The sequence below is a fragment of the Gorilla gorilla genome, chromosome 4, assembly GCF_029281585.2.
Source record: "Gorilla gorilla gorilla isolate KB3781 chromosome 4, NHGRI_mGorGor1-v2.1_pri, whole genome shotgun sequence".
Taxonomy (NCBI): domain Eukaryota; kingdom Metazoa; phylum Chordata; class Mammalia; order Primates; family Hominidae; genus Gorilla; species Gorilla gorilla.
Genome location: NC_073228.2, coordinates 87,722,129 through 87,736,825, shown reverse-complemented (window position 1 = coordinate 87,736,825; position 14,697 = coordinate 87,722,129). Strand labels below are relative to the sequence as shown.

Genomic DNA, 14,697 nt, shown 5'->3' with positions numbered 1-14,697 from the left:
AGCAGTTTCCCATCACATAATCCATTTAGCTCTAAGGAAAGAGAAAATGATGGATTTGGTCAATACCTACAAGAATGCTTCATAGCATATCACATGTGATAATGCAGATCTCAACAGGAAGGCAAAACATGCCGTTTGGGAAATTATAAAAACACAATTTAGCTGTAGATTGGTAGGAAAGAGCAGAGCATGAAGACTATACGGTGGGTGCAGAGAACGTAGCCCCTGGCAGGGTTGGGAAGTGGGCTGGATGGGAGGAGTACAGTCTCGTAGCCTGTGAGACCAAAAGGCAGGTCACAGATGATGAAAAACAGCACCAATCACTTTATATCAAAGATCTCCACTTATCCTATTTTCAGCATTAGATTTTTTTCCTTTATGGTTCAAAACTAGACAACAACTACTATCTTCAGCAATAGTATCTTTAAAAAATAGGGAAATGTGATATCATGTATTTCGTGTTTTAAATACATGTTTAAAGATAACATTTTTAGTAACACAGCAATAGGTATACTGAGAAAATATAATCCTTCAATTATAATAATATAGTATAATTATGGCTACCAGCTTCTTGTGTAGAGAGACTCTAGATAAAGGGTTTTTGTCTATTTGTTAAATTCCCTCAATTTCTACATTTATTTTTATAAGATTTTTATTTAGTTTATGCATGGGTGGTACATTCACATGGTTTAAAATTTTTTAAATATGGAAGTGTACATGTGAAAATCTCCCAAGCCTTCCTCTACCCACTTTTCCCCACAGCTTCTCATAGTCTACCAAGGCTGTTAGTTTCTTGTGAATACTTTCAGATATACTTTATGTCAAACTACACTACACAAACTTTTGAATTCTCATAAATGGTAAGAAGCACACATACTCCTTTGTATCTACAGGTCAAAGTTTAAACTTCCAGGTGAAAGCAAAGATGTGCCAGAGAAAAATTCCAGATTTTTTTTTTTTTTAAGATAAAGTCTCGCTCTGTCACCCAGGCTGGAGTGCAGTGGTGCAATCTTGGCTCACTGCAACCTCCGCCTCCCAGATTCAAGTGATTCTCCTGCCTCGGCCTCCCAAGTAGCTGGGATTACAGGTGCGCACCACCATGCCTGGCTAATTTTTGTATTTTTAGTAGAGACGGGGTTTCACCATGTTGGCCAGGCTGGTCTCAAACACCTGACCTCAGGTGATCCACCTACCTCTGCCTCCCAAAGTGCTGGGATTACAGGCGTGAGCCACTGCACCCAGCTCCAGGTTTCAAATTCAAATCAAATAGGTGAGGGCACAAGGCAAGAGTGAGATCGTTTTTCTACTACCTTTCTTACTGTCTTTCCTTCTAGAGACTCAAGATCCTCTGCATTCAAGAATAGCTGGGGAAGCAAGCTAAAACTTGGTCTCTGATAAAAGTAATGAACTCTTTGAAAGAAGAGTAAAGGCTGGATGTGAAGGGAAAGGGTCAGCATGGATGGGGGTGGGCACCTGGAAAGGTTTCTGATGCGATCTGATTAGACACATTAGAATCATGACCAAAAGATAGGTTCTTCTGACTCCAGATGAGCAGTTTCAGGAGAAATTAGATTTCTTCCAGTCTTAAGGAAACAAAATAATGATAAAGTTAAAGGTTAATAAGTGAGGCACTCTTTATTTTCTAAATTTTGTGTCCTACTCAAATGTAATGTGTAAAGTACAATGAGAGACAAATGTTTAAATTACGTATTCTACTTAAATATGGTGTCTTTAATGTACATAACTGTTTTTATAAAGTGTTTTCATTTTAGAGAGGTAGTATGGTGTGAAGCAAGCTCAGATATCCATGTTTGCTGCCATAGCCAGGCCCAAGCTATATGCAGCACTAGTATATTTCAGTCACAGACACTTATTGCATCAGGCACTATGTTGATGCTGGAGAAACAACATAAACAAGGCAGAGTGATTGTTTGCAATAGACCATGGTAAGCACAGTGATGGACACAAATCCATCCTGGCTGCTCATTCTCCTGCAGGCTTTGGCTACCCTAAGGAAAATAACAGCTTCCAAAGTGTTAGTATTAAACATCCAAATCTACCAAAGTGTTAACAAATGTCACAAAATAAAGAACTGTTTTTAAAACCTTGTGCATTTTTTTTCCAAATAATTCATTATGGAGCTGACAACTGAGTCTATGTCTATCAGTTTGGAATGTCAGAAAGAAATTAACTTTCTGTTTGGGATGATGAAAAAGTTTTGGAAAGGGGTAGTGGTGATGGTTGCGCAACAAGGGGAAAGTAATTAATGGCACTGAATTATACACGTAAACATGGTTAAAATAGCAATTTTTTAAATATATATTTTACCACAATGGACAAAATTAAATGATGGTGGTAGAGTATTTTCTTGGAGAGATTATTTTTAATGTTCTTATTTAGCCATCTTAAATACATTCCCAGTTGGGTTTTTTTTTTTTAATTATTATTGATCTAGGAAATCCAAAAGTCTCGAGTCTAGTTCATCCATACACCAGTGGAGAAAGTAACCAACATCAAGCCTGGCTAGCTTGCACCATCCTCAATTCATTTTAAAAAGACAAACTTGTTTTTTAACATTGAAATTTTGGTTTGTATCAGGGAGGTTCCCAAGAGCTTCACTTTCAAAATGAGTGGTGTAAGGACCATGAGAATGGAGGCGTGAAAAAGTCTTTCTAATGGGAAAGGCTTTCTAGAGAGGAGCGAGGAAGCCCCTGACAACCGACCATCCCTGTCTTTCTCCAGGAGGGCTCCCAATTTCATGTAATGTCATTGTTTCCCATGATGATTCATAAAATGTATAACTACAAATGACCTAAGTTTAAGGTATGACTTTGTATGGATTAAAAACAGAAACTTTGTGGCTCACGCCTATAATCCCAGCACTTTGGGAGGCTGAGGCAGGTGGATCACCTGAGGTCAGGAGTTCTAGACCAGCCTGGCTAACATGGTGAAACCCCATCTCTACTAAAAAATACAAAAAATTAGCAGGGTGTGGTGGCACGCACCTGTAAACCCAGCTACTTGGGAGGCTGAGGCAGGAGAATGGCTTGAACCCGGGAGGCAGAGGTTGCAGTGAGCCAAGATGGTGCCATTGCACTCCAGCCTGGGCAACAAGAGTGAAACTCTGTCTTAAAAAAAAAAAACAAAACAAAACCAAAAACACACACAAACTTTGATCCATAGCACCCTTTCCTTTTTTCTATCACCTAGATTTCTGTGGGTATAAACCGCCAAATAAATTTTTATGCTTTTAATAGGACTAAGAACAATAGGCAGTGGTCCAATGTCATAGTTTTAAATTGTTTTTCTCCAGTTGTGCTTGTCCTATTGTTTAAAAGTCTTCATCTAAATTTCATAACAAGCGTAAAGATCAGTTGTTTGCTCATGCCATTGCTTTTATTATTTGGTGAAACTAAATGATGTCCTCTGGATTTCACAGCAGAATTTGTAAGATAATAACGAGGCCCCAGCGGTTCAGTGAGTCCCCATTAGTGTTCTCACCAGGCCCTGCAGTTTCCCCTGGAGACAACTCTGAGCTTTGAAGGGCATCAGATCTTTCAAGTCATTGTCACTAATGGAAATGGGGAATTTATTTACTTGTAAATTGCACTTTAAAAAATTTCAGTCCCCCACTGGACATCTTCAATTTCCCCAATTTCAACATACAGCCTCATTTATGGACAAAATTAAGCTCTTCAACACTATGCAAGTGTTTATGTGCACCTTTTCACACTGAAAGGAAAAGGGGAAATGGACACTTGTATGCTACATAGTTTTATTTATTTTCCCATGTTGTTTTTTTTCTTTTAAAAAAAAGCAATACTCATTCTAATGATCAAGGTTTATTTTTATCTTTTGCATTTCAATTGCTATGCAACAGCCTGCTAATCAAACAGTTCTTTTTTTTTTTTTTTTTTTTTTTTTTTTGAGACGTAGTCTTTCTGTGTTGCCCAGGCTGGGGTACAGCGACACAATCTCAGCTCACTGCCACCTCCACTTCCCAGGTTCAGGCAATTCTCCTGCTTCAGCCTCCCGAGTAGCTGGGACTATAGGCACGCACCACCATGCCTGTCTAATTTTTGTACTTTTAGTTGAGACGGGGTTTCACCATGTTGACCAGGCTGATCTCGAACTCCTGACCTCAAGTGATCTGCCCACCTCAGCCTCCCAAAGTGCTGGGATTATAGGCGTGAGCCACTGCACCCAGCCCCAATCAAACAGTTTTGATTTAAACATTAATTTCGAACTGATCCAGGAGTTTAAATCCAATTATCAGATTCAAGACTTTCTCTAGGCAAAAGTGTGCAAAGTTTGTAATCAACGCCTGTGGTTCCCTTTCCTCTGTCTTCACTCCTTTCACTTCCCTGTCTAATTCAGTGTGTTTCCTGGCTGGTCTCTGTGATGACAACCTGTGACATAGCACCTGATAAGAACTGCAAGCTCAAGATTCTCATGAGGTAGACTTATCAGAGTCCAACAGCTAAGGCATGGGAGAGCCTGCAATAGACCACTTCTCCAAAATGCTCAGTGCTGTGTAATCTGAAGTGTAGATCTTCTAAAAGCAAACAAACAAACAAAAACATTATTCTCAAGGCCATGTTGGAGGTTTAGCCTAAGGAACCTTAATGGCCTTAGTCACTAAATATGTTACATACCTTTGCTAGGGTTCTTTGAATTTCAGCCAGAGACTTCTGGCATCTATTACTTCAACACACACACACACACACACACACACACACACACACACCCCAAAACGAATGAGAATGGTAGAATTTTATACATTTCGATAGGCTTGTTAAAAAACTATTTGGGGTGAGGGTCAGTGGATGTTTGGTGCCTGCTTAATTTTCAACATTATACCACACAAGTCATCCTCTATTCACAATGCTGGAGTAGAAATAAAACAAAAACAAAATCAGAAGCCTACACTTCTAAAATACTGCAAGATGGTTTACAGTTAACCACAGAAAAAAATTAGAAGTCTGAGTCCCTTATACCAGAGTTTTGATCTTTGCCTTAACCCTTTAATTTATAAAACATTTAGACCGTGTGTTCATTCTGGAACAGTTTATGATTAAACTAAACCTCCCAAATTTCCAACTCTCCTATTTCCAAGTCTCACAGGTGGCATTTTATGTATTTACTTTTTACTCCACATGATTCAAAACTTTATAAATAAGTGAAATTATGGAAGACTAATATATGACAAAATTATGCTCTATATTGGGCAGTATCTTAGTTGGAAAATACTGTGTAAAATCTATGCAGTAGGAACAGTTTAGTAGTTAGTGTACACCTCGTATTGGTCAGCCATTGTCCTAAGTGCTTTATGTGTATTAGGTTAATTGTATATTGTAGGTAATAGTATCTGTAATTCACATATAAGGAAATTAGGGCTTAGAGGTTGCACAACTTGCCCAAGGCTACAGAGCTAGTAAATTGAGGAAGTGAGGTTAGACCAAGGTCTATGTCACATTAGAGCCCTTGTTCACAACTGCTATGATATCCTCTATGCCAGTGCATTTAGGCATTATTTTTGATTTTGAACTAAACAACTGAAAGAATAATGAAACTGAGACCTATTTTAGCTATGTGTCATATCTAAACTATGTTTCAGTATGGGAAGGCCCAGCTCCTGGAGTGTTCCCACACACCACCCTTGCCCCGCACAAGATACTGGTGAGGAAATGTTCCCTATGACCCTCAGGCATTACTGAGAAATCTTAGTCAACAGCACTTTTTCCTCCTCCTAGAAAGAAGACACTAGAGATGTTTCAGTAGAACTTGGATGCAGGCATTGTGGACATTGTAAGGAAAAACTTATATGTAGGGTAGAATTACATAGATTTATGTTTTATATCTTGAGAGTCTATGGTCCTAAATAATGAGATCAAGAATGGAATATAAAGGAAATGCTTAATGAGCTGGATTTGTGATTCCTCTTAACTAAATAATAAATGAAGCCATTATCCTCACATTTCATTATCTATTCAAAGTGAGGGGCATTGATGGCTTTGCTAAACTTTTCAGCTTTTTGAGGCTTGGGACTCACTTGTAAATGAAATGATATGCTCATTAAAAATATTAATTCTGATTGCTATATGATAAAAATAGAGATGCTATGTCTATTTTTTGGATACTTTCTATTTTAAAATCCAAATCCTATATTTGCCATTCAATAACTGTGTGTCTCAACATGGCTACTCTTCCCAGTGATTTGGACATCTTAAATGATTCATGGCAAAGGATTATTCAACACCTATCTGCCCAAGGCAGGAGGTCTGCAGAGTTGTGTGAAGGGCAGCTTTGGTAGCTATTAAAAGCTGTGTATAGACACAAAGATATCCGTATCCAGGAGCTCTTACATCACTTTCTCATTTTCAAATCTTGCACATCCTCAAGAGACACTGTCAAGGTCAAAAGCACAATGTGCTAGCCAGGGGGAAACCCCAGAGAAAGCCAAAATCTGAAAATAACAGCTGGTATGTAGAAAACGGCAGACCTGCTGACTTGGCAGGCTCAGGATATTGTGGTGCTCTTTGGAAGGCAATAGAGCCCTTGGAGGAAGGACTTGGAGGAAAACAAAAGGACAAGGAAAGGAAAGGTGGAAGTAATAAGATAACTGCAAAACAAGACATAGCAGAAAGCAAAGAGAGAGAATAGAAGGATATTTAAGGGAGTAAAGAAGCAAATAATTATTTGGTTAATCAGAAAAGAGGTATAACTTTGGATACACTTTCAACATTCAAATTTTGAGGAATACATTTCAAAATCTTCTGGAATTTGTCAAAAGCATTTATTAAAATTACCTTTGTCTAACCTTTCTGTGAAAACAAAATACATATTTCCTGAAATATTTCAGAAGAGCCTAACACAGGTGTATATTTGACTAGAAGCCATAAATGTGAGGATATTCTGAGTTCTTTGGCCAGAACAGTACAATGAAAGTGAATCATGTTGCTTCATATTTTGCCTGTAAGTACAATATAAACTTATTGTATTAGAAAGCCCAGCTGGGTTTACCTTACCTTGAAATGTTTGGGTTTATATTGACGATCCCGTCATGCAACTCTCTCACTTCTCTTGGTCTTGTTTCTATATTTTTGATATTTAAATGTAGAAGAAAAAATTGAAACAATAGTAAATAGAATTTATTATGAAATCATTGACCTTCAGATGACTATGGAGTTTTATATCCAATATTTCTTACTGATGATAATGTAATTTCTTCCCCTTTGGTTTAAAATACATGACTACTTTAGAGATACCTTCTAGTTATTAGAGGTCCCTTTCTATATGGTTCAAAAGAGATTACGTAGAGAAGCTAACCACTCAAAGCTATCCTTTGTCAGATATCCTATATATGTGATGTATTTCATTTTACAAAAATGTCTGAAAGTATATTAATAGTTATTTTCTTTTTTTTTTCCTTTTTAATTATAGCAGAAAATGGCCCCCATCTACTTGTGGAAGCAGAGCAAGCCAAGGTGTTTTCACACAGAGGTGGCAATGTTACACTGCCATGTAAATTTTATCGAGACCCTACAGCATTTGGCTCAGGAATCCATAAAATCCGAATTAAGTGGACCAAGCTAACTTCGGATTACCTCAAGGAAGTGGATGTTTTTGTTTCCATGGGATACCACAAAAAAACCTATGGAGGCTACCAGGGTAGAGTGTTTCTGAAGGGAGGCAGTGATAGTGATGCTTCTCTGGTCATCACAGACCTCACTCTGGAAGATTATGGGAGATATAAGTGTGAGGTGATTGAAGGATTAGAAGATGATACTGCTGTGGTAGCACTGGACTTACAAGGTATGTATCTATAAGTCATGTTCAACGTAGAAATGGTCATTAATAGTTGCTTTTTTTTCATGAAGAGTAATGTCTAGTGGTTAACACCGTAATAAAGTGAAAAACCAAAGTCCTCGCCTAGCATCTTTTTCTATTCTTTTGTATTCTACAGTCTGCCTATGATTCCAGCTTTCATGTTTGAAATGCATACACAATGCTTATGTGCAAAATTGAAGCTATTTTTAACTAGGAGAAACGTGCAGTGGAACTGAATTAACAGTTTTCAGATACTGCCTTATGCTATTCAAAATCATCCAAATTCCATTATATGGTTATTGAGAAATTCAGACTGTGTACTTTTTAAATTTTGTTTCTAAAATTATCTCAGTTTCAAAATAATGGCATGTTTTGTAAAGGACATCTGCTAACTAAACTATATGTAATTGTATTCTGTAAAATGACTGCAAAACCTTAATTCAACAAAAAAGTAATCTCTAGCTTTCTTTAAGTATTCTTCTAAAGAAGTGATTTTGTAATGGTTCAGAGCCGCTTAGCCATTCGGTCGAGGCATTTTGTGGAAGAATTCTATTTCTTAAATATGTAGGCCATTCAATAGTTTCAATAACCAACATGTGTACAAACCTGTACAATAAAAAGTGTCCTTGCCATCCTTGCCTCCCCTCTGCCCAATGTCCACCCTCTAGAGACCCTTCTCTCTTTAGTTTCTCGTGGATCACAGGACACCTTATTTTTCATAAATTTCAGCATTATTTTACACTGAAGGGTGGATTTTGGCAGCATTGAGAGAATGCTTTTCTTCCTTATCTGTATAAAACTCTAAGTGTTTGCTTGCTAGAAGCTCCTTTTACCCCTGAGGACAGATTTGTGGCTTTGGGAAAAATATCTGTTTGGTCCACTAGCATATCACTGACTATGTGACCTTTTGAATCCCATACAATCCTATCACATGTATGGAGATTTATTTGCTTTATACATCTAATAAATTGCACAACATTGTAAAGTACATTTTTGTGACCTTTCGTTGTCTCTCATAGGTAGTTCTTGGCCCCTGAGTACATGCCACTTTTGCTTTAAGTTTTTATTGATTCACATTAATATCCATGAACATTGGCATTATTCAGGATGGAAGGAGTTGACTTAGAGAAGACAGTATGTCATCAAATATTAATTGAAACTATTTATCAAAGGGGCATGGAAGGTTGGAGAGAGCCTTGAGCTAGTAGTATTAAGAGGCTTAGGTTCACCCCAACTCTGCCAGTATCAGTTTTGTAACTGGGGCAGATCATCTATCCTTAAACAAGTTTGAATTCTATTATCTGTTGTTACTTTTTCTTCTAAAACCCTGTGTTTATATAGCAAAATATTTCCTAAACTTAAGTAATTCACATGCAATATTTACTGTCTATGTTTATTTTACAAAATTAAACTCTAAATAAAAAGAAACCAGTATAACTTACCAGAAATACAAGAAAATAATAAAAATAAATACAATAAAATAAGGTCACTGTTTTAAAGGAGCTTCAACCTATGTTACAGTATAACGCATTATAGGGTCAAATCAAGGCTCCTCCAAGACACAATTAGAGATGCTGAAAGGGGACTAAGAAAATAATTTTTGGCGGATCACAAGGTCAGAAGATTGAGACCATCCTGGCTAACATGGTGAAACCCCGTCTCTACTAAAAATACAAAAAATTAGCCGGGCATGGTGGCAGGCGCCTGTAGTCCCAGCCACTCGGGAGGCTGAGGCAGGAGAATGGCATGAACCCAGGAGGCGGAGCTTGCAGTGAGCCGAGATCACACCACTGCACTCCAGCCTGGGCGACAGAGCAAGACTCCACCTCAAAAAAAAAAAAAAAAAAAAAAAGAAAAGAATTTTTTTCTCCTAGGCCCTGCACCATTGCAAATCTCCAGATTCTCCATGCTTAGGGAACATTCCCTGCCATATAGAATATATGCATATGAGCTAAGTAAATGTGGTCCAAGAAACCAATTTAATTGATACATATTTTTACAGGTGCTGTTTTGGTGCCATGAGATGGAAAGAATTCCAATCTTTGCTCTTTTCATTCAACAATCTTATAGTCCATTAAAGATTCTCAAATAATTTAATGAAATAAGGCAGAAGTCAGTAAAATAAGTAGGCACAAACAAATTTCTATAATCATATGTTCTATTTAATTTGTTCATGTTCAGTCAATCTTCTTTATAGATGAAGCTTAAGACAAACACCTTTTCTAAGATAACATGGCTAGCTCTAGTAAGAGCTAGAGCTGGAATTTGATACCAAAGGTATTGCATGAAGCCTATGCTCTACTCCACTGTGATTTAAGGGTTTGCAAGAAGGAGAAATTTTCTTTTGGTACAGGAGAGGCTTTAAAAAAACAGGAGCATTCAGCTGCTTCAGGCTTTAGAAAATTCTGAAAGTCTCAAAGTTATTGGAGCGATAAGCTAGGACCTGTCCTGTGCTTGTGGTAGCTGTTAAATTTGCTTCTTCCATGGTGTTCTCATAGCACCTTATGTAGACTTCCATTATAGCTCTGATCACATTTTGTTTTGTAAATATTTGTAAACTTCTTTGTCTGTTAAACATGATCTACTTGAGGACATTCAAGTGCCAAGAACAGAATTCATGCTCAGTAAATAGTTTACAAGTAAAAGAATGTTTGATACAAAGTGTTTAAACTTTCAAATACAAAAAAAGGGTGCATGCAATGTGGGAGTTATGGAAACCATTCTTAAGAGACACTTGGCCGGGCATGGTGGTTCACGCCTGTAATCCCAGCACTTTGGGAAGCCAAGGAGGGTTGATCACTTGGAGTCAGGAGTTTGCGACCAGCCTGGTCAACATGGTGAAACCCCATCTCTACTAAAAATACAAAAATTAGCCTGGCATGGTGGCGCGTGCCTGTAATCCCAGCTACTCTGGAGGCTGAGGCAGGAGAATCGCTTGAATCCAGGAGGCGGAGATTGCAGTGAGCCGAGATCGCGCCATTGCACTCCAGCCTGGGTGACAGAGCGAGACTCCGTCTCAAAAACAAAACAAAACAAAAAAAAAACAGATACTTGATTTGGACCATGAATGTAAGCCTTTCAAAAGGTAATGAGCATGAAAAAGCAGGAGAGAGGGCATCATAGATAAGAGAGAGAAATTACTCAAAGCAAAAATGTGAACAACAGATACCACCGACAGCATTCCAGCTTGCCTGCATTAAGTCTCACGTTGATGACAGGGTGGGATAAAAATGTTTAACTTTTCATTGTCGCTAATTTCAAACATTTGGAAAAGTAAAAGGAATAGTGTAATGAATCCATATATCATCATCCAGCTTCAAAAAGTATCGTGATATAGCCAATCTTATTTTATTTTGCTTTCTTACTCCCACTACCACTGAATAATTTTCAAGAAAAACTGAGATGGGATATTATTTTATCTAAATATACTTCAGAGTAAGATGAGGATTGATATTTCAAAGTAAAATTACAACAAATTAAGATAGCCACAAGAATAAAATAAAAGCCATAAAAATAAAATTTGAGAAAGCTTGACATAAGCTAAGGACACTCTCCATGTATTCTGGGATAGAAACTCAAGATGCAGCAGATTATATGGATAAGAGTTTGAAATCTGTGCTGAACCACACACGGCAAAAGACATACCTTCTGGTTATCATTTATTAGCTCTCGTTCTCATTTTTAACCTTTTTCATTATCTATTACATCCTTACATGTGACTATCTACCAATCAGGCAGTGGTACTCAAACTCCCTGTCAGTCTTCTAACATGCACCAAAGGGCCAGGGAAGCATCTCATTTTAAATGCCTTGACTGAGCTGCTTTTCCAACTGTAATTGCACATTATCTTTAATTGTGTTGGTCCTTTAATACCAGCTTAAATGCTATTTACACTAAAGAATTTTACCAATTAGAAAAAAAAATTCTTCGTGTAGCCTAAATTATATAGCTCCTATTTGTATTACAAGCTTTTATTCTGCCTTGGATTCAAACCATATATATATCCAAACTACATATATTTATTCTGTCTTGGATTCAAACCATATATATATATATATAATCTCCTGTCAAATATAGGAAGAGGCCACATCCATACCTATATCCTAGAGTACCAAGCACAGTGCCTTGCTGTTAGTTGTTGTTTAAGAACTGTGCATATAATCATACTGACAAAAAAAAAATTGTAAATCCTTAACAAAGACTGACCTCCATGTGAGTTGGAATTAGATATGGAAACACGGTATTTTCATACAGAATCTTGGATAGGGCAGAGCCCTCTGACTGCCACCAATTACCTACCTAGAAATAGCCGGCAACAAGCAACAAGCTTTATACAGATGTAACAAAAGAGTGTCACTAGGAATTTAGGAAGAAGCTTGGACTACAGAATCAGCAATTCAATTGAGTGCAGCAATCAATAAATACACAAATAATGATATGAAAAACATGACATTTATGCTTCCAAACTTCCATTGTATTTATCTTCCATTGGTGAAAATGGGGCTAAATATACAAAATTATAGTCTGAGAACTATCAGAAATAGAAACGCAATTTCAGATATGTGCATAGCACTGATAAGCACTATGACAGGCACTAAGGAAGGTAATATTATTTATGCTACATGGCCTCTGCCTTTTTATGACTAGAAATATTTACTTTATGTAATTATTAAAGCTTACTTTAACTTTTATGTGTCCCTTTTGATTATATTTTGACATATAAGTATGGAGGATAAATTAGTCAGATATTCCTTGGACAATCATACCACCTTCTTTCCCATCCATAAAAGTTTAACTTTTTTTATTTTTGCAACATTGGATAAAAGCAACCATTTGCTCCAGAATTCGGCTGTAAGAATTGCACATTTTTTCTACAGAGCCAAGAAGGTTTCTGCAATTGGATGTTAAAATCTTAACTAGCCAGAAGTATAATAAGTAAACAAATAAAATACTAACAATAATGAAGTTCCAAAAATGGCCCTGCTTGTAAGATACATCTTACTGTTGAAATGTGTATGTGAAATTTGTAGAATACAAGGAAAGTTTTAAAACTTTGAGTAAAGCATGGAGCTTTACCTTGATTTACTTGGAATATGTTCTTTCCAGCACATCAAACAGTAATTCAAATTTGTTAAGTAAAACTTTTGAGCTGATACAACACTTAGTTGACAATTCTTACAATTGAAAAATACTAAACTATTAACATAAGTTTCACTTTGACTCTAAAAAATGATTGTATGAAATTATGTTAAATTTGAAAACAACTCAAAAATATATAGCACTGGATGTGGAACTAAATCATATTTAAGTAATGTTCAGTGGTTAATCAAGGACAAATTACTAGAGAAAAACTTGTCCCGATGTTTATGAGAGTCCACCAAAATACACTACAGTGAATTTAAACCTGAAAGATTTTCCAGGTCTTTAAAATTAGTATAAATTAAAATATTCTGCATTCTCCAATGTTACCATCTTCAGCCATTTTGGAAATGGAAGTCAACCCCACTGGTTTCTTTCTCTCTTCAGGTTGAGATACTTTGAGATTTTCTGTCACTTAAGATCTAGCTAAAAGGAATCTCTACTGAATAAACCGAATATTTTCCTTTTCATCAGCACTCCCAGGGTTGCTGAGGAAAGAGGATAAAAGGTATGAGGGACCAGGGCACCATAATAGTTATTTCCCAGCACTCACTGGGTTCCCAGCTCAGTGCCTGGGCAGAGCCCTCCTTAGATAGAACCATCTCCAGGCCTTCCCTCCTCCCTCACCACAGGAGTTAGTGGCAACCAAGACAGGCTTTTACTCCTTCCTTTTGGCTCTGATTCAGCTTATAGATCCTTCAGCCAAGAACCTGAGAAGGCAGAATGAGATCAGGAAGCCTTCTTGGATCTCTGCCTTTCATGGATGGTGCCAGCTGGATTGCCCTACAGAGACAAACGTGTCCTACAGAGGCCTTCAGTGGATGTGACTTGATTTAAGGCCATTGAAATTTCTTCTTGTAGAGTCTTCTAGGACAATTTATTAAAGAAATATTTCCTGTGTACTGGTTATGCTATTAGTGAGTTTGTACATCATCTTGAATAGCGTCTGCAGTCTCATAAAATAGCACATGTGCTATAACTCACCAAATTTCTGTGTCAGTGGGACAAATGTTTGCATTCCAGATGCCAAAATACTAATTATTTCTAATTATATTAAAAAATTCAAGGCAAGCCCTTGAATAATGATTCAAAATTACTTATCTTTTAATAACCATGGGAGAAATACTTTGACACAGTAGTCCTTTTCAAAGTCCAGCAAGTGATGCAACTTTGCTTTCTTATGTGGTAATCTTTAGCCTTTAAAGAAAATGGGCAGAGTGTTGTGAGATAGCTTGGTCACCTCCCATAATTATTTGACCAAAAGAAATGTTTTGGAAAGCCATACACCTTCTTAGGCAAAATCAAATACGAAGTCACACTGTTTACATTTGCTAAGGAAATTTTGTCCTCAAAATATTTAACTTAATTATTTGGCATTAGTCAATCAATGGATGTCTACTCTGTACCTACCTTTTATAGGACAAGCTTAGGGAGGTTTTTTTTTCCTGTTTATAATAAAAATGTTTCAAACCCCTTACTTTCAGTTTGCAATATATACATGTGGAAGTTGAAAAATAGTAATGGAAATACTTTTAAATGAAAGCCCTTGTTTTAGTCCTGCTATTTAAGGGCAGGGAAAAAAAATAAGATTAAAGGCTACATTAAAAGTAAACATGCAAGAGTACCATGATGCTTTCTATGGAGGCATGCCTCACTGTACAAATCTGTCTTATTAATCTGAAATAAAGTTGTTTAATTATTTTCTTGTTAAATATGCAAAGGAGTCCA

At 36.9% G+C, this 14,697-nt stretch overlaps 1 protein-coding gene across 2 annotated transcripts in view; it reads left to right on the top strand.

Annotated features, from left to right (window-relative positions):
• The window catches only part of HAPLN1 (hyaluronan and proteoglycan link protein 1), an 82,912-nt gene that overhangs the window by 60,819 nt on the left and 7,396 nt on the right, over positions 1-14,697 (top strand). For both annotated transcript variants that reach the window (XM_019028627.4, XM_063706658.1), the window contains exon 3: positions 7,444-7,815. In XM_019028627.4, the coding sequence (XP_018884172.1) occupies positions 7,444-7,815 (372 nt within the window). The remainder of the gene's footprint in view (positions 1-7,443; positions 7,816-14,697) is intronic.